The sequence below is a fragment of the Podarcis liolepis genome (genome assembly GCF_965112155.1).
Source record: "Podarcis liolepis genome assembly, chromosome: 6".
In the NCBI taxonomy this organism is placed as follows: Eukaryota; Metazoa; Chordata; class Lepidosauria; order Squamata; family Lacertidae; genus Podarcis; species Podarcis liolepis.
The window spans coordinates 52363838-52384375 of NC_139559.1; the positions used below are offsets into that span (position 1 = coordinate 52363838).

A 20538-nucleotide genomic window follows, 5' to 3' on the forward strand; every position below is an offset into this window, starting at 1 on the left:
GGAAGAGATGAATTAATTCAATTGTCCTTAATCATCACACATTGTGAGGACAGTTTCTAGTGCTTTGCATCACCAACAGTCTGATAGTCAGGACAGATTTTGCATGTCATTGTACTTTGGAGACAGATAATTAACTATCCAGGTTCTACCTACCCAAATCCAAGAAATCCACAGCAAGTGAGGTTTGAGCAAATAAAGTCAAACTGTTTCCAAGAGAGTAACTGGTTCAACCCTCCAACTGCTGATGGCTGTGACTTCAAGGAAAACTGCTTTCCTTCATACAGAATTTTCAAAGGACAGTGGATGCCTCCGTGGTTTGGGAGGGTGAGGTGGAGGGTGCCCCAACATTAAGCACAAGGAACTGGAAGAATATTTTCACCTTTATGTTGTTACAGGATGCAATCAGAATTTTCCAAAGAGAATATGGAAATTAAGGTTAAGGGCTGTAGCTCAGTGGGGTAAAACACATGCTTCTAAGGCAAGAGGTTTTAGGTTCACACTTTCGGTATCTTCAGGTAGGACTGCCAAAGACTGTCTGAAATCCCAGAGAGCTACTGCCAACTCAGTTGACATGCCACCGTCAGCATAGTTAATGTTTTATTGTGAATGTGACTTTTTGAACTATTTTTCCTCCACCTTGCTAGTGTGTGGAGGAAACAAGAACATACAGATTATAGCTTGCTGAGAGTGAAATGAACCATGAATCCTGGTTTAGATGCAACCCTGAGCCCAAAGATAAAATGGTTTGCTGTTAATAGGAAAGAGCAAAACTGATCCGAAAGGTCCATTCGAATTACAGCAGTGTAAACCATATAGACTCAGTGGACCAATATAACTAGCTATGGCTTAAACAACAACTCAGCAGGCAGTCTGGTAAATAAAATTGCATGAAATGTCAGAATTACTTTAAATAGGTAAGTTTCCCCCAGGATTAAAAAGTAGCATAATTGTGGTGTTTTTTTCCTATAGTAAACGTTTACCGCAAATATCTCTGGTTTCAGAACACTACTAATCTTTACCTATCTATATTGCAAGATTGTCAAGTAGGATAATGATACCATCTAGTGGTAAAATATTATATTTACAACATAAAAATAAATAGGTTGATCTGAAACAGAAGCATTTTTTAAAAATGAATTCTACTGTATATCATATGTCTAATTTACACCCAACATCTTTGTGAAAACAGTTCAATGCATGTACTGTATCTGTTCAATGTGAAAAAATTCTTAGCTTCACTTAATATGCACTAACATGCTTAATATGCTTTAAAAAATTAATTATAAAATAAAATATGTTTACAGATAGTCTTAATGTTGTGACAATAAGTCATAAACACAATGCCAACATACCAGACCAGCTATATTCTCAGAGCTAATGGGGATGTTTATAAGAAGTGGGAACTTAGGAATGTTGTGTACTGTTTATTGACATCAGTGAGGTTCCTCTTTGCACATTAGAAGAGCACTACAGAATACCTCTGTATTTCAGCAACTCTTGCATCTTGTAAAATCCAAATTGTAACATGCTTGGCTGTAGGCATATGGGGACAATGTTATACCTGGAGTTCTGGTAATACAGCTGCATGGTTATTACTTGATCAAAAGCAGGCTGGTCCTCATTGTCCTCATCAGCTTGATTGATTTGCTGTTTGTATTTTTCCCACAGAAGGAACTTAGTCTCCCTAGAAGAGGAAGTTTGTAAGTATACATTTCTTTCTTGTCTTAATAGTAACTAAATCTATCAGATATATTTTTGGATCTTTTATATGTTTTGTAGGAACAAAGGGTGGGGCACATAAAAGCCCATGGTTACTGAGGATGATGGAATACTGTTGCGCATTAGGCCTCTCCAGAAACATGGATGATACTGTGGAATTAGGCTTCTGGAAGCATTTGAATAAGAAACAAAGCAGGCTGTTAAACCATCATGTTGAAAATTGAATGTATTTTACATTTTTATGTGCCATGTGGTCTTCATAATTTTAGCAGTACAAACATTTTATGCAGAGTCATGATTTAAGGATTACTTGCCAATATGGTTGGTCAGTGGTAATATGAAACTGTTTCTGGTTGGATTTGTGAGAGGTAAGTGAGCCTTCTGCCTAATCCTGGACTGAAAATGAAAAACAGTAGTATAATTGAAAACCATGATCTGAATATTTATGTTATCTTTCAAGAAATAGGCTTAGATTTATGATGCTGCTGAGAGAAATCTTATTGGTATTTCCTTTTTGTTAAGGACAGTGCTTGATGCCTCTACGTCTGGTGTCTCTCCAGAACCTATTCTGGTGCATAGAGGCTCTAGCCACTGCAACACTCCCTATTGTTAAACTTCCATGAAACTATTTTGGATTTTTGCAATGCTGATGAAATGGTTGCAACAGTATTTTTGTTAAAATTACAGAACATATTGGGATACTTGTCGGTAGACCAAATTATGCATTCTTTCTCAAAATTATTTCTCAATTTATGAACCTTGTTTGCATTATCAGAGGCTCGGTCTTAAGTGGTAGTCGTAGTTCTCTAGTCTTCATAGGCACCACAGGTCATCAGCTACACTTCTCAAATGAGAGATAATGTAGTAGTTGCGTTTATATGATCTATTTCTGTCTTGGCTTGTATCTGTGGCTGTTTGCTTGTGAATATAAAACTAGTGACACACAACCTGTGTTCATGTTTACAGCAGAGAGAACTGGTTGTGTGACACTTGATAGAGTCATTCTCACATTTTATTTATAAGTTACCAATTCCAGTGTAGCTTACTCACTTCCTTCATATCTGTTTTAATGGCGTTAAATCTCCCAGGTAAGTGAGTTCCTTCCTGATGAAACTAGCATTGAACTCATACTCCTCTTATTTCTCCACTCTTTGGCAGCAACACTTACAAACAGGAAGGGTCAGAGGCTAAAAGAACTGGTATGAAACCTCCCTGAGAACTTTGTGTAAATCCAGTAATTTATGGAACCTGTGCTTGACAAGTTGAAATATTTAACATAGAATAATAGAATAAACGGCGTAGAAATAGTGCATCATCCAGATATGTGTTTTCAAGAAATGTCATAAACTGGTGATTAAAGCATTGTTGGTCTAAACATTTGAGCAGTCCACAATGAAAGGAGGTGAAACAGATATTTAGACTGAGAAAGTAAATGTGCTTTCAGTAAAGAAAAGTTGGAGTGAAGTTCACTCATTTAACTTTGAAAAGATATTTAAGCTGACTTAAAGTTGTTGAACGGCAAAACAATAAGTTGCTGCATTTGTCAGAACCATTCAGTAAAATACTTTCTGTGTTCCCTTGAGCGTTTTATGTTTTATCAGTATACTATACTTTTCATATAGTGCTTTGGACTGGAATATTAATAAGTATTCTACATTCTACTGAGGTGCTGGAAGGGGCAATGGGCAGCTTTTAGCTCTGGTCACTCAAGGCTTTACCTGGCCTCCCAGTAGTAGGAGTCAGTTGCGTGCTCATAAAAAGGTAGTCTTCTGTGTACAGATTCTAACACTAAAGAAAATGTGAAGAGTTTCCCAAGTGCTCCTAATTTGAAAGTGTGGAGTGATAGCAACTCAGCCAAGGGGAGAGGCTCTCAAGAAGAGCCGCTCTAAAAATAACTACCTGTTTCTAAAAAGATAGGAGGTGCTGATTCAGAAAATGGAACGGCAAACTGTATTGCTGATGTTGCAACATGACTTCCCAAAATTGCATGAAGAAAGTCTGTGTTTCTGTTGAGCAAGTAGTACATTCACCGTAATTGGGGGTGACTAGCTTTACATATATGTCAAGCCTTTAAGGCATAAGGAATTAGTGCAGTATTTTAGCAATACTTTAAAATGAGAAAATCTGGTACTATGCTTTCTGAATATCCATATTATAAATACTGATCAGCTGAAATAGCTTATATCATTTACATCCAAATACATTTGGGATATCTTTTAAATTTCACATTGGTAGTGTTTTTTCAGTGTGATATTATTATTATTAACAAAAAGTGTACTATATTTTCTTTCTTGAGGATAGCGTTTTATAATCAAGGAGCTTGCATCTTAGCTAACATGGGAGAACCATTAATATTTAAATAATATGTACTGTACTTTTAGTGTGTAAAGTACTTTCAGCCCCATTAGTTTCTATCCAGTAGTAGCTAATATCCAGTGGTTCCATAACGTGGCCTGGTTGAACGTTCACAACTTTACTCAGGTTTTGATTCATAGGAGCTGTTTGGGGCTAAACTTCATTATTATATCAATTTAACCAGAGTTGCTGATTCCCCTGCACCCCCTGGTAAGAACAGTTATACATAGTGAGGCAGAGAAAATGTAGATTACTTTAGAAGAACTTGATAAATCAGATTAAGAGGTGTCCCAATCCTGTCAGGTGCCAGTAGACTGACAAGCTTTCTCAGAGTGCTGGTAACTTCAAGAAATCATGTTGTAGTTCTGCAGTTCAAAAGTATCAACCCTTCTGTTGAAATTAATCAAATAACCCCTTAATATGCTGTTTGGCACCTTTTTTGTACGTATGAGTTTGTCTTCATAGATTTTTGCTGACCATTCTTTACAACAATTGGGTAACTTCTGGTGCCTGAGTTGTTTTTTTCTCTTTCTCTAAATTCATCTAAAAAGGTTTATCTTTAATTGAGACGTGTTTATTAAGAGACATTCTACAGCTACATTATGCAGGCATCATTTAGACTACTTTGGGTTAAGTTTTTGTCAGTGAGTCAGTCAAAAATGGCCTCATTCAAATAGTATCAGGATTAAATCTGGGATACTAGTTTACATACTGACGTAACATGTTTTTTTAAAAGGCCAGCATTATACATGGTTGTCTCTTGATTTGAGAATTAGTCTTTCTGATAGTATACAGGAAGTAATGGAAAATGTGCTGGCTGGTCATCCATGCTTTTGAAAGCTCATATTATTTGATCATACAATAATGTTACTGAGCAGTACATAAGGACAGATTGGGCACTGGAGTTTATTGCAGGGCTCATGTGGCATTTTTTGAGTAGTAAAATGTATGCATCAGTATGCTTCCTGGGCTTCCAGTATAAGTGGCAATTTCTATACATGGTGGTTTTGAAGATACTGATTAATAGTTTGGTATGCTTACACTGATCTTAGTCAGTGGCAAGAACTGTTGCTTCACAGCCAGAATGAATGAGTCAATATTTAGACAGGGGGGAAAGTTTATCCCAGGGGTCAGCAAACTTTCAGCAGGGGGCCGGTCCACTGTCCCTCAGACCTTGTGGGGGGCCGGACTATTTTTTTTGGGGGGGGAATGGATGAATTCCTATGCCCCACAAATAACCCAGAGATGCACTTTAAATAAAAGCACACATTCTACTCATTTAAAAACATGCTGATTCCCGGACTGTCTGCGGGCCGGATTTAGAAGGCGATTGGGCCGCATCTGGCCCCCGGGCCTTAGTTTGCCTACCCATGGTTTATAAGGGAGTTGGTTAACTCACACTGTTAAATCTCTTGCCTTAGAGCTCTCATCACCTTTGTCAGTTCTTTGTAGATCCAGAAAGAATTAAAGTACAGGTTGAAGCAAAGTCCTGTTTTCTCTTCCTGGAAAGCCCTGTATATAAAAACCCCAGTACAGTATACTTAAGTGCTATTGAGTGCAATATGAAAAATCCAGAATAAGGAAAAAGGTATGCGATCCAACCCCCATGTTAGAAATCCAAAAATTATTGTTTTGGGGGGTGGGGGTGGGGAGGGAATCCACAGCAGTCAGAGAGCAGCTGCCTGTGGCTTTCCTGGGGCTCTGGGTCAGCAGTCACTGTGTACTACTTTTGCAGTGTGAGCTTTCGTGTTGGTATGCGAGGCTTCTGCCAAAGTTTTTGCTCATGTGCCATTTCTCCCTCTCAGTCTCTGTTTCCTTGTGGCTTGCTGAAAGTGTTGCTGAAATGAACAAATGTTTTTCCGTGATTTGCCGTGCCTCAACTTTGAGTGATAATGGAAGTAAAATGTAGGCGGGAACAAAACGGTTCAGTCCCTATCTTCGGCTTCTCAGACCTTGCTCCTCATGCTGGCTGACTTCGGCTTGGTTGTTTCTGGATGCCATAAATAAGTTTGCAGAAGGCTTCTTAAACAATTGCCTTGTGATGTGATCTATCTGATAGATCTCGACTTCAGTTGAAGGCATAGTTATCTGTCATTGACTCTGAGGCGACACAAGAAACTCAGGCTTGGATTTAACAGCACTTCCACTTTTCTGGCTTTAAGATCTATTCATTTAACACATCTAGCATTTCACACAGTGAAATGATGAAACGAAGAAGAGAGAGGTTTGGAGCCCCATCGCTACGGATCCAGTAAGGATTGTTGTGTGAAATAGACTCAGTGCTTAGCTTATCTATTGGAGTGAAAAAATATAATATTAATCTGAATCTTGAGTGTCAGTTAAGCAATAGTTTAACAAATCCATGCTTTCATTTAAGTTTTTAGAATAGTCATACAGTTTGTCGGTCTTTTAAGCATAGATATAATTAATGTACTATCTTATTTTTATATAATGGGGCAACTTAATTGTTCTGTTTTTGCTCTCTTTGGTATGAAGTGAATAAAAGTTAATATTGAGCTTTCTGGTCTATTTTATTTCATAATTCGTATTTGTAGGGCTATTGATTCCAATTAAATAATCAGTATATCTGAATTGTGGAGATTAGTGCCTTAAGTGACAGGAGTAAGTACAATCAGGAGTAAGTAAAGTTAGCCTCAAGTTTCCCCATTAATGTATAAGTTCTTGCACTTTTAATATACATCTCCACATATGAGAGCATCTTAAAAATAAAAAAATAAAATATTGTGGCTGCAGTCTGCTGTGAGCCACTGCCATGGAAGCGAAAAGCCGCAGTCAGAGGTGCAGCTTGTGAGACTGTGGCCCATGGCTGCAAGTGACATTGAATGTGCATGGAATATGCCATTAAGTATGAAGATTATGTAAGTGGAGGGTTATCTAGTTTTTCAGTCTTTTATAAATTCCCATTCGATGCCCAAGAAGAGATTAGCAATTGATGTTTTTATTTAACCTGTAGTTTACTCATTAGATGAATTTGGGCTGATGCATAAAGATTCAATTATGTGTAGCTTTTATACTTTCCATGCCCAATCCAAAAAACAGATACACATGTCTGTTTAGGTGTAGGTCTGTTATTTGCTGTGTGCAACTTGTTTTCTTTAAAAACAAACACAAAGTACGTGACAGGATAATTTTGAAACTGACTCTTTCTGTTGTGGTGCTTTGTCAGAATCTCCTCTCCTTTCCTTTCCCACTGCCGAGGAAGTGATGGGCACCAGCATGTGTTCTCTCCTACTTCTGCTCCAGGTCTGCAGCATCTTAAAATCCCATTTAGTGCTGATTGTGCCCTTGCTACATCTCCTCTAGTGTTTTACCTCAACCCACAACCTCAGAGCAACCCTGGTAGCCCTTGCTGCAGCAACCCACTTCAGTGGAGGTAAGGAGGAATTTAAACTGGGGACATGCGTTCTTTAATCAGTAGTGCATAACCTTTAACTTGGGTCATTTCAATAGTAGGCTTAGACTTTAAGGTATCTCTGTAGCGACCAAAATTTTGTCTGGGTCATGAAACATCTAAAATAAGAAAGGAAGAATTATTCAGAAACCTTGTTCTATTATCAGTCATAGTAGACCGATTATCTCCTCCCAGTTCAATAAGCATGTTCAAAATCATTTGCATGCATGTGCCCCCCTTGTCTTTGCCACAGTTCTGTGTAATGCTTTCCTCATTTATAGATGGACCCTTAATAGAACTATACTTGTTTACAGAAGCATTATTTCTCAATTTTTTATTTTAATTAACTTTCCTTTTTAGTCATAACAGCTATGGGCAGAGCACTGCCTTCCTGCTTCTGCCCCCACTCCCCCCCCCCCCAAAAAAAGAACTTTTACAAGCTCAGTCAGGGCTGATCCTGTCGTTAGGCAGAGTGAGGTGACCACATTAGGTGGTGGATGCTAGGTGAGAGTAGTGGCAACCACCAACTAATGCGGCGCCACATTGCTTCACCCACTGCATCACAGACACCATTTGAAACAACCCCCAAATTGAGCAAGCCAGCAGAAAGCTCAGACTGCATATTCCAGCAGGCATTGCACACATGCATACATTGCTCAGCTTACATGATGCACACAGCCACACTGCAGCATTTGTTTGAGTGGACAGCAGATGGGTGTTAGGTTGAGTGGTGGGGTAAGTTGCTGAAGGACAGAGCCAAGTATGGTATGTGGGCTGCCGTTTATCTCCCCAACTAGCTTGCTGTCCTCATGTGTGGTTTAGGATAGTCTTGTCACCAGCACTGAAGAATTTGCCTGATTGACTTCTTCATGTTGTGGCAGACACTAGTGTGTTCTTACTACATGTCCTTTGCCACCCTGAGCAAAGGAGGCAGGGCAGGATATAAAGTTAAGAATAATAAAGAAATATAATTTGTTGTTGTTGTTATTACCACCACCAGCATCACTATTTCTTATATGGCCTTCAACATAAATTCTCAGGAAACGTTACAGCAATGTAAATACAATATTAAAATCAGTCAAAACAATTAAAAACAGTCAAAAGAAATAATGTAGGTCCTGAAACATACATCTCACCATCTGCTACCTCATTCTGTTATTTTGTCCTGCACCCCGGCAGCAGAAAGGCTTGAGCTGACCCTGCGTCCTCTTGAATGACTTCCACATTTATGTACTGCCTTTGCTCCATTCAGTGAATACAGACTAGAAGAAGCTGTGTCAATATAGATCGGGGGGGGGGGGGGAGTGGCTGAAGCATACAGATGTTGGCCTCTTCTCACCTCCTCTACAATTTTAAAACATAATTCTTACAGTCTTTCTATCTTTAACAAGATATCTTATTTTCTAAAATACAGTGGTACCTCGGGTTACAAACTTAATTCGTTCCGGAGGTCTGTTCTTAACCCAAAACTGTTCTTAACCTGAGGTGCGCTTTCGCTAATGAGGCCTCCTGCTGCCTCTGGCGTGCGATTTCCGTTCTCATCTTGGGGCAAAGTTCGCAACCCGAGGTAGCTACTTCCGAGTTAGCGAAGTTTGTAACCTGAAGCATTTGCAACCCCGAAGTGTTTGTAACCCGAGGTACCACTGTAAGTTACATTCAAGCCCATCGCTAAAATGCTTTCTTCTTCACATGTTCCTTGTTTTAAGTGAATTAAATTTGCTATCATAATATCTGCTCATTTGTTCTTTCAAGTCAGCCTTTGGTAGTTTCACTATTTTTAATCCTCTTTAGTAGAACCTTTCCTCAGGCTTTCTGTTAACCAGCTGTTATGTCTGCATGTAGAGTAATAATTCAAACAAATTTGTGCATGCAAACATAAGGCCAGTTTTTCCTACTAAATTGGGATAGATGCTTTGTTATGAACTACTTCTTTGTGGGCAGTGCACAAACAATCTTAGGTACTTGTTTGGTTGCATAAAGTTGTCCTATGAGGCAATCTGACGCTCTGTCATACTCATAACACCATGAAATAATGCCAAGAAGCAGGCAGCAGCTCAAGGAAGAAGGTGCAACTTCTTTCACCTTCTCTCACTTTAACCAGGTTTGTTAACTTCATCATGCATACCATATCCCAAATTGTAGCTAAGCAAGAGTTTGAAGAAAATAGTGGGGTCAGTGATGGTGCTTTTCAGTTCTGACTTATTGTCAGTTTGGCTGCCAGAAGCAGATAAGTAATAATTTATATGTCTTTCTCTCATATATCAATACAGAATTCAAAAATATTTGAATCTTTATACATGGCTGCATATAAGAAATGATATTCAGTGAAGGTTTATTCAGTCACCCCATTGAAATAAACGTACATGACTTTAAGTTAGGTACATTAATTTTAATAGGTCTGCTCTGAGTAAAGGTTGGATGAATCCCACCCAGTGTTTTTTTTTTTATCTAGTATAGTATTTTTTCTATAGATCAAGAGTTGTGTTACCTGTGAAGGCTCCTAGTCTTGACAACAGACCAACAATATGTGTGGGTTGATGAATCCACGGTCACATCCTAAGGCTTCTTGGCTCATGTGGACTAGAGCAGAAGGTTAGGCGTGGGCTATCCTCATGTTTTCCTGGGCCAACTCCAGGGTAATGCAGCTGAGGGGCCTGAGGGATGAAACCCTCTGGGGAACCACAGGGATTTGGCTGCAACAATTGAGAGAGATATCAAAGTTTATTTTGAACACATGGTGTGCCAAGATGAAATTATTGCATCAAAATGTCTGTATGAAAGTTCAATTATAAAATCGAACAAATCTGTAATATTTGGTTGGGTAAAACCTTCAAGTTATAAAGAGGAAGCATTGAATAATATGCAGAAACTTACATAAAAACCTTAGGCCTACTTCGTGCAGCATCGTAACACCTGACCTCCTGACAAATGAGTTAAAAAAAGAAGGAAAAGGAAGTGATACTAATATGCTCTTTAAAGAACACTTAACGTGGAATTCAAATGTTCCTTTTGTGCAAGCCTTTCAGCTTGCCAGATTGAACAATCCTACCTCCTACCCCCCCTAAAGGGCTTCCACTAATGGGGTTCATTAGGTGAGTTCTGCCCTTAAAGTTGCACCTTAACTGATAGAAGTTTTAAAGGCTGAGTCTTAAGAAGTCAGCAAGTAAAGTTTTTGATAAAGCCTCTGTGTTGGAATCTGTTTTTTTTAAAGAGGCTTAATTGTTTTATGCTCTTGTTTTTATATGTTTTATGATCTTTGTATGCCATCTTGAACTAAAAGATGGAAAATCGTTTAATAACTAATATTGATGTTGGTTTCAGCTTTTACTAGGGTGATCATGGCTTTTTGTAGTTTCAGAGGTTCTGCCTTTCTGCTTTGTAAATACACAATAGATGATAATCTGTTGATATGTAGTTGTGTCTAAAAGCACAGCTCTGTAATGATAATTTTCGAATTCCTTGCTTCACCTGTGCAGCTCTTAATCCTGTTTTATCCATTTGTTCTTTGTTGTCGTTTTATTTACTTGGATACCAGTCGGTTGCTCTTGCTGCTGATTTGGAATCTTAAGTTCATCCTGTCAAGTTATTTTCTGACAGCTACATTTGAACACCCACAATTGAGTTACGTTGCAGCTACCTTAGCTCTGTAGGGAATTACATTGTCTGGTAATAACATTACATTGATTTGTCTGTGTTCTTCCATAAATGTTTACATAGGTTTTCTTCTTTCCTCTTGTTCTGGCGTAGTCAGCCTTTCTGTGCGGACAAACAGCTGTCTGCTTGCCTGATCCAGTTCTCTTGTAACAGTATCTGATAAAAGAAGTTTCCAACTTTAGGGAGGTCAAATATACTTGGAGACAAACATTTTGTACCTCACATGTGTCAATTAATATAAAATTTTATAATAGTTTTGTAATTGCTTGTAACCAGACATTTAAATATGACCATGATAGCCTTGATTAACATTCAGGAACAAGGATTACCCTTGTTTATTGATGTCTAATAACAAATGAAAACATCACAAAGCTCCACTTTCTATAATACCAGAAGTTTGGTTTTAAAGTATTTTTTGTGCTTACTTGGGCGAAGAGTAGAGAAGGAGGGAGAAATACGAGAGCCAATACAAGTAAGATCTTGATGATCACTATTATTTACCCTGAAAATAAATTTGTGGCAGGGCCTGGTACATATGCCCATAACTTGTTCAGCCCAGCTGCTGGAGAGAGTTAAACAGCCTGACTGCTGGGTAAAAAGGGCAGATTCTACAGGATAAATAGAAAGGAATGGGGGGGGGACACACACTGCAAATTATATAAATATATAGTTCAACCTTGTTTGCAGTATTGTGTACAGTTCTTCTTGCTGCACTTCAAAAAGGATATTGTAATGCTGGAATAGGTGCTGAAAAGGGCAACCAGAATAACCAATGAGCTCAAGCAACTCCCTTGTGAGGAAAGGTTACAACACTTAATGCTTTCTAGTTTAGAAATAGGGTGACTAAGCAGGGGCATGGCAGAGGAGCATAAAATTATGCATGGTGTAAAGAAAGTAGGGAGAGAGAAGCATTTCTTTCTCATATAATGCTAGACTTCAGGGTCATCTAAAAAGCTGAATATTGGTGCTTCTTTGAAATCCACTACCACAAAATGACCATTGACTGGTTTTCAAAAGGGATTATACAAATTAATGGAGGATAAGGCTATCAGTGACTGCTGGGCACATCTTGGTGTAGTGAATCTCTGACTGGAAAAACCAGACTTTTAGCAATTAGAGGTATCTGAACTTTTAGCAAGTTATAAGATCAGCTAGTCACCATCAGATTTGTCTAACCTTAGCCCACCACTTATCCTCCATTCTAATTGTATTTATTTATTTAATATTTCTATACCACTGTTTCATAAAAATATCAATGCAGTTTCCAACAATATAAAAACATAAAACCAAACAATAAAATTGTAAAAAGTTATAACCAAGTTAACTTTTAGTTGTAAAAAGCAAGTAAAAACAAGTTTCCCAGGTATGCCTCAGCAACTGCGTCAAAGTCCATGCTTTTAAGAGCAATCTCAAAGCACCTTGATATTCCAGATTTGTTGCTGTTAAGCGATCAAGGAGGGTAGTTAATACATCTTTATAACAGAAGTGACTGGAGTTCCGATTTGTCAGCTTTTATTTACTAAGATTATATACTACGGTTCAGTTAACAGGACAACTTGCAGTAAAATATAGTATGTATGTATGTATGTATGGTCTTAGGGTATATTGAAAAATGATATCAAGTAGGTTAATTTAGGATGCATGGAGACACACTAGTTTAAACAGTTTATTTGGGGTAGAATATTGGTTGTTCTCGGGTGTGGAGGGTTGCTGCTTGACAGATGTCTGTGGAGTAACTATATTAAGGCTAAATGCTGCTTAGAAATTGTTCTGTCACAGCAGGTGGCAATTGCCAGCTTTAGTTGTTGCTTCTTTCAGCTTCCATTAGCTTTAAACATGATGAGTAATTGCTCAGTACCAAGTGGTATGATACTATTTTTTCCAATGGAGGTTGACCGAGACATGCTTTATAACACAATAACTCCAGACTCATTGAGAAAATATTGGGGCTTGGAAATGATGAGACATTATAGTTGTTTATTTCAGTTAGAAGAGCATGTGGTTTGGAGAGATTTGGAGCATTCTTCTTTGGTAGCAGAAGCTTTTGAAATTTAGCCACAGTCCCAAGACTCTGCTTCTTGTGCTACTATTGGTTCTGCCATGTAAAAAGCCCCAAGCAGTTTCTGAGGCAGATGTGTTAGGATATTTCCGTTCCACCTTAAAAGGGAGCAGGCTTTGTGAGTCAGAGAGTCTGCGCATGTCCTGTTCACAGGATGTTTATGTTTCCTATTGCTTTCGTTTTCTCTCTGTGTCAGAGACACTGACGCAGCCAGTCATGTCTTTCTTTGTTCTGATCAACGCTGAATAAAGCTTGTAAATAATGCTCTCCTGCGTGTGACTTCTGCTGTAAATTATCTGCTGACAGAGTGTGCATGAGCTCTGGAATGTGGCAAGAAATTTCAGAAAACTCATGTCACTAATCACTGATACTGCGTGCCTACGGGAGATCGATGGATCGTCCGGCAGACGGCTTGGGGCCATGATGGACTTTGTCTCCCTGGCAGTATCCCAACAAGATACAAGATGTACTTCTTTTTTTCTAGCATACTAAAGAACTTCTATTCCTACTCCATGGAGAACTCTACTCTTGAATTTACTCCAGTGCATTCTCTACACTCTATAAGTGAGAACTCATTTTAATGTTTCATCAGCTGCATGGAGACTGAATGAAATAACTTGCATGTGTGGCTTCAACACCACTCAAGGCTCCTGTTGGCTGTTGTAGTGTCGTGGAGGTTATTCAGATGATGGTGAGCTCCACTGCTGCATTTTATGCTAAAAGGGCAATACAGAATTTTAAAAAATACTTAAATAACCAGATCCCATGCAGCTGGGAGAATGTCTTGGTAATTCAACTGAATGGGGCTGAATACATCTGTCTCTTCCATTGAATGTGCCAGTTTTCTGTGAAATACCTATGTGAAAGACCCTGTCATATGGTTGACCTGTCATGATGTCAGTACGGAAAATTATCTGAATTTTGTATTGCTATTCAAGCTATTGTAAAACATATTCTTATGCAAAAGAGCTTTGAAATACTCATGAGAATGATCTAAATTACAAAGACGTATAATGACTATTGTAGATTTGTATCCAACTGATACATTGTCAGATGTAGATGCAGTGGTAGATGTCTAGACATGTTTCATTTTGCTGCTGGTATTTTTTTGGGCTTTTATAAAGAAGTATAATTTTAAAAATAAAATACATATTCAGCAAAAGAAAAAAAACCAGAGCTTAAAATGCTGTGCAATTTCATCAAAAGATGAATGAGGAGTCATCTGCAAAACTAGGAAATGTTGTCCTATATTGGCCTGTTTTCGTGTCACTGTAACCCAAAGTATGGATTACCAGGACTTTACAAACATGCTGGCTTCCAGGAGGAGCTTGCGTCAGTTTTGCTCTTTTCTGGACTTTTTAGCTTGGCTTGGGATGTCAGCTAAGCCAAGTTTTGTTCTTTGCAGAAAATCTTGGTTAAGGAGAAGAGACCTTGACCTTAATCTTGGGTTTGGATTATACCCAGATCCAGATGTTGACTTTGCAGCTATGCTGTGCTAAGCTAAAAAGCCCGAAGAGCAGCAGAGCGGGTGTAATCCTTGGTAGCCAGCATGTGCACATGTTTCCGCTTAGCCATGGTTTCTCTGGGTTCACAGTATGGGAATGTGTCCATTGATTGCCATTTTTAAAAATAGGCTGTCAATTTAACCACTTTAATTTGTAACCATTATGTATTGTTTACTGCTGTTGTATTCCAACGTCCGCATGCTTTTTTTTGCTGTTGTGCGAATATATTACAAGGGTTATGAACTGTTGTGGGTTCACTATTTTTGACAAAATTCAAAAAAGTAACTAGAAATCATTTTGATTGCTAGAGTTGGAGGTCCATGAGAAACCTGGAACACATTTGATGTCTACGGAATGCTTTGTGGCCCTACCATTTGCTTCATTTTTTTGTGGCAGGTGGGGGATGGAGTACAGGTGGGCCTTGCCTTACTTAGAAAGATTTATAACGGTGATGTTTCCGTATTCTTATATTGAAAAACTGAATTGAATTCAAGCTGTTTTAATATTGTAATCTCATACATTCAGCTTCAATAAGACTTCATATTCAGAGCAGCATAAAAAGATATTGGTATTAGAGGTAGATAAAAATGTTCAGTGAAAACATCCCAAAGACCTTTTCTTAAGCAGTGTTCACTTACAATCTATTCATTTCATCAAAATGGATCTTACCTTTCTAATATAAATTATAAGCTTTATTAGATGATTTTATCTTCTGTCAAATTATTTGTTGGTGCCATTTTCTTTTCTCAGCCAGCTGCTTTCTTTATTAATCTCACTCTGCTATACAGATCCACAAAAGGAAATTTATTTATTTTTTCAAAATAGGCTGCTTGAAGCAGCATTCTACTTTTGTAGCATAGAATCTGCAGGTAGCTTTTAAAACTCTTATTTATTTATTTATTAGAAGTAAAATGGGGTGGTCTTGGAAGGTGGTCAGCAATGAGAGAATCATTTACACAGGGTTTTATTTTTTATCCTCAATTGCAATTTATTCTTTGTGAGAGATTGTGTGTGTTTGTGTGTATTATGCCTTTCATTGAATACCTTCTTAACAAAAGGTATATAACTTTCCAACTTCTCTCTTGGCTAGTATTTTTCATGTATAACATGACACTGGTTACTGTATCTTTTGTTCATGATTTTGAAAATCAAATTACTTATTACATGATTTAACTCCCTGATGTTGATGGGTGGGCAGGCAGACTATGACAGCAGGCTAAATTTTTTGAATTTAAATTTTTTGATAGTATCTTGCATTTGTATGTTGATTTTTTGTCTTTAGTAAAACAAGATGATAGTGAATTGTGTCATAGAGGGGGGCCATTCATTATTTTCATGGGGAAACTGTTTGCTATGTTTTTCATTACTACAATTTCCAGCGTCTGCGCAGACGTGATTTCTGGCGTCGCAGAAGCTAGTCCCCACTCCACACTGCACTGGTTTAGGGCAGCGGGCAGGGACTCGTCAAGCGGGCGGCTCAGTTCGGGGGCAGTTTATGGGCCGGTTAAACGACCCCCGTGGGCCACTTAGGTTGCCTACCCCTGCTATAGTAGCAGCAGCTCTTTTTTCTTTTTTACCTGTTTGTGATGGTGATGGTGGCACAAGAGCTGGAATGGCACTTTGACATAACTTTACCTGATTTTTGGTGTGACAGGTCCAAACTCACAAATTACACTATGCATTTTAAAAAATGCTTTTTGGTTTCTACAAGTTCTCAGGCAGCACCAGGCACTACCTGCTAGTCTGCTATATATTTTGGAAAGTGGTTTGTCTGTCTGTCTAGTCTCTATATGTTTAGCTGCCTCTTGAGATATTGTTGCCAAACTTGGCACAAGGTTTTCCCAAGATGTTGTTAATGTTTGACATGTGACTTTGGGGTGAATTTGTTTTTTGGGATAGGTTCAGCAGCCTCTCGAGTTATCATCACCAAACTCAGCATGAGGATTGCTGAGGTGGGGATGGGGAGCAGTCTTCATTGATTGGGGTGGTGGACTTCATTGCCATTGGGATGCTGGGCACCATTTTGAATCAAGATGGTGAAATGAAATGGGAATTGGGCGTTACTTCACCTAGTCCTTGTTGTGAGGCACCCAAACTCAAAAATTACACTCTTTAATAAAAACTATAATAATTTTTGGTTTCACAAAAAATCCTGAGCAGCACTGACCATTTCCTGCTAGTACAGAGATAAAACCCATCACTGAAATGCCAGATATTAGTCCTAGTGTGCATTATTACCTGTGATAGGCCAAAATGATTAATCTCAGCTTCAAGCCAACAGGTTTCTGAGCGGCTGTGCACTAATCTCTCCTTGAATAATCTATTGATTTATAGCATGGGAACTTAAACCGTAAAGCTTTCCAAGATCATAGTCCACTTCATCAGGTGCATGAAGTGCTATCCTGAGTTGCAGCTACCTATATACACATGGGGGGCATTATTAATTTTTCTTGCAATTAAGATAAAACAGTGATTTTTTTATTGGAAATTGCTGCTTTGGTTAATATGATACCCTCAGTTTGCATGACACTTCTCAAAGCTTCATAGAATAGAATCATAGAGTTGGAATAGACCATAAGGGCCATCGAGTCCAACCCCCTGCCAAGCAGGAAACACCATCAGAGCACTCCTGACATATGGTTGTCAAGCCTCTGCTTAAAGACCTCCAAAGTAGGAGACTCCACCACACTCCTTGGCAGCAAATTCCACTGTCGAACAGCTCATAAGCAAAAAAGATGGATCCCTGCCCCCAAAAGAATTTACAATACATTTCCACAGTGGAGAAGAGAATAGAGGGCAGTGAAGATTGAGGCAAAAGTAATGAATAGTGTGGTGGACTAGAAGATGCAAAAACTAGCAAAGGATGATATGAACTAAATATGGTTTCATACATTAAGGCTTTCTTTCAAGTGCACGTGAGGACTGAGGGGAATTCAGTTTCATATTTTCTTTAAATAAAAGGAATAAAATTAACAACTGAACACAATATATGAATAAAATGTAATTTAAGCCAAATACGTCCTAGTATTGACAGTAAGTTTCCTTAAGCAGCCCAGTGTCATTCTGTAAATGCCGTTCTAGGTAGAGAAAGGCAGGAAGACAGGCAAGGGTGAAATCAATAGAAAGCAGAGACACTGAAAGCAGCTGCCTGCTTGCCTGCCTACTTGTCTCGTTCACATTAATGGAACAGCCTGCAAGATCTACAGGGAATTTGCATTGGCTCTGTCACTGGTTTTCTTTGGTCCCTTATTTTACTGCTTGTGGTTTGATAGTGCAGTGTTTTTGCTGGAAATGAAAGCTTACAAAGATCATGTCTGACTCCTTCTGGACAGTGCTATCCAATTTCTCTCTGCCAGAAACCAGCATGTTGAGGCGATCCAAAAGGTAATCAAAGGATTCTCAAAACAAAATCTTAGAATGTTTACTCTGTCTGTTTCATGTAGTCGAGACTGTTGCAGAGATTAAAGCTGATGGATGAGATTATATGGTTGGATACATGCGGTTTTCAATTTATAATGTATTAAAAATGGGAGCTGCTTAGAATTTTTAGTCGACAAAAATACAAGGTAACTGAAAATGTAGTCTCTTCTCCACAAGAGCATATGAGAACGAAGCACATCTGTAAATATGTTATTTCTTAAATTAGATTAATCAATAGCCGTGGTGTTTGCCCATAATAATGCTAAGGGAAAAATGGCAAAGTCCCTGTTTCAAAATTTCTATTTGCTAGCTGGCAGTAATATCTTAGATTGCATTTTTAATGCTTTGCTTCAAGCTGCTATCTAATATATGTGCTAGCATTTTGTCATAGTAGGGACTTTAATATGTCATTTCACTCACTTAATTCACTCAGTAATCTGCTGGGGTCTAGCATTTCAAAGTTTAATAATGCATATGTGAGGGGATAGAAGATGATTATAAATTCATGCAAATTGTCCGTTCAGAGCATGTATATGACATTAAAATGGAAGTGCATAATATACTTAAACTATTTAAGAAAGGAGCAGAAGAGCACCATTTGTTGTTTCAAATTGTTTTGGTAATTACCAGAGCATCTCTCACAAGGATCCATAGATTAACATTTTTTGTAGAGGTGAAATGAACCTCAGCATGTCAAACTTGGATCTTAAGTGCTTTGGATATCTTTAATTTATATTTTGATTTGAATCTTAATCCAAAATGCATTCAAAGAGATACAGTGTTACTACTTGTAGGAGCCTACATCAGCTGCAGAGTACTAGTATTACTACTAGTAAATTATTTCAGTTATTTTGTTGTCTTAAATCCTGGGCAGTGCCAACTTGTGGTAAGATTCAGGATCTTTCCCTTTATTTATTTTTTTAAATTTCAAATATTGACTAATAGCTATTAAATTTGTTTTGCCAATTGAATTCTTCAGTGGGGTGGGGTTTCCGTATTTTTCCTTGGTAAGACTCTAGAACCTTCTAGAACTCTTAGCAGTAGGAATATTCCTCTTCGAATGGATCCATTAATTACCTCCTACTTTGTAGTGTGTGGTTGGAGCTAAGGTTAAATTTTGCTATGAAGCAAGAAGGGTTTGAGCAGGTAAACAAGTAAACTGTGTAACCAAGACTGGGTCACATTGACATGGTGGTCTTAATGACATGATAATACTGGAATCTTATACCAGGAAGAATCTGTGAATTGTAATATGTAGCAAAGGAAGTCTGCAAAGGATGTGCTGTGTAAAGATTTCAAGAATTCTATAACTTTTTTTTTTTTAAAGGAAGAGGTGTCTACTGGCTTGCATCTTTGTTGTGGACCTTTCTCACTATATCCTCTTATGCTTTATATCCATCCTTTCACTGTGAATACTAATATAGGTCAAAGTACTTTTCATGTGGATAATTTGCAACATTTTTGAATAGAAAACAATAAGGCACTTGGCTTTAGCCCTTTGTATTAGTATGCTCAGGGGAGGGGGAGTTCAGTTTTAAATTCAGCGTGTGTTCTTTAAGCTGCTTATTCCATGGAGCCCCATTGACTTCATTTGGGCTACTCTGGAGCCACAAGTTGGATTATAGCCTCAATATTCAAGTTCACAATAATGACTGCTTTAATGTGGTTTCAAATGTGCCGAGAGAAATTCATTTCCAGTGTTAGCAATGTAAGTGAAATAGTTCTTTTTAAAAAACCCATATAGTTTGATCTAAATGTCTACAGCACATGTCTGGTGGAAGAGGCTATTGTCATTATTGCCACATAGTTTGGTATTTTGTTTTTTAAAGCTGGCAGCTTCTTGTTGCTGGTTTCATGATGTGGTTGTCGGATGCATCTTTTTACCCAGGATTCTGGGGAGGGATGAAGTGCCTGGTTATATTTTATCTTCAGTTCTGCTGCCTGTTTATTTGTGACTATTATTAATTTTATGATTCTGATCAATTAATTTTGTTACATTATTGTTTGTGGTTTTTAGAGTTTACCACCCTAGGACTCTTAAAGTAGACTGTGAATACCTCAGATAAGTAGATAAACTTGCCCCATCCTGTGTCAGGGTGGTCAGCAGTCAGAAAGAATGTGAGTTGTAGTTCTAGCAACATCTGGAAGGCCATATGCTCCCCATCCTTTATGGTAGAATTAGGCTATCTCACTGCCAGCCTCATTTTGGCACAGAAACTGGCTTCTATCATCTTTCGGTATCAAGTAACCTCCAGCTTGGCATATTGTGATACATATTTTGCCTGGGATATTGTTTTCTGCAATGCCTTTGGCATACTTCCATATTTTATATTAACTTCCTCATCGTGAATAGATAAGTGGAAAACACCTTGGGCATCATTTTGCATGAAAAGAATCCTTCCCAAATCTAGAGA

At 38.2% G+C, this 20538-nt stretch overlaps 1 protein-coding gene across 12 annotated transcripts in view; it reads left to right on the plus strand.

The window, feature by feature from the left end:
* The window catches only part of LOC310709624 (microtubule-associated serine/threonine-protein kinase 2-like), a 147019-nt gene that overhangs the window by 60161 nt on the left and 66320 nt on the right, over positions 1–20538 (plus strand). For 8 of the 12 annotated variants that reach the window (XM_083509509.1, XM_083509501.1, XM_083509506.1 and 5 more), the window contains one exon: positions 1669–1700. In XM_083509509.1, coding sequence (XP_083365635.1) covers positions 1669–1700 — 32 coding nt within the window. Of the gene's footprint in view, positions 1–1668; positions 1701–5812; positions 6326–7261; positions 7469–20538 lie in introns of those variants that run through there. The other 4 variants (XM_083509507.1, XM_083509502.1, XM_083509508.1 and 1 more) reach the window with 3 other exon arrangements.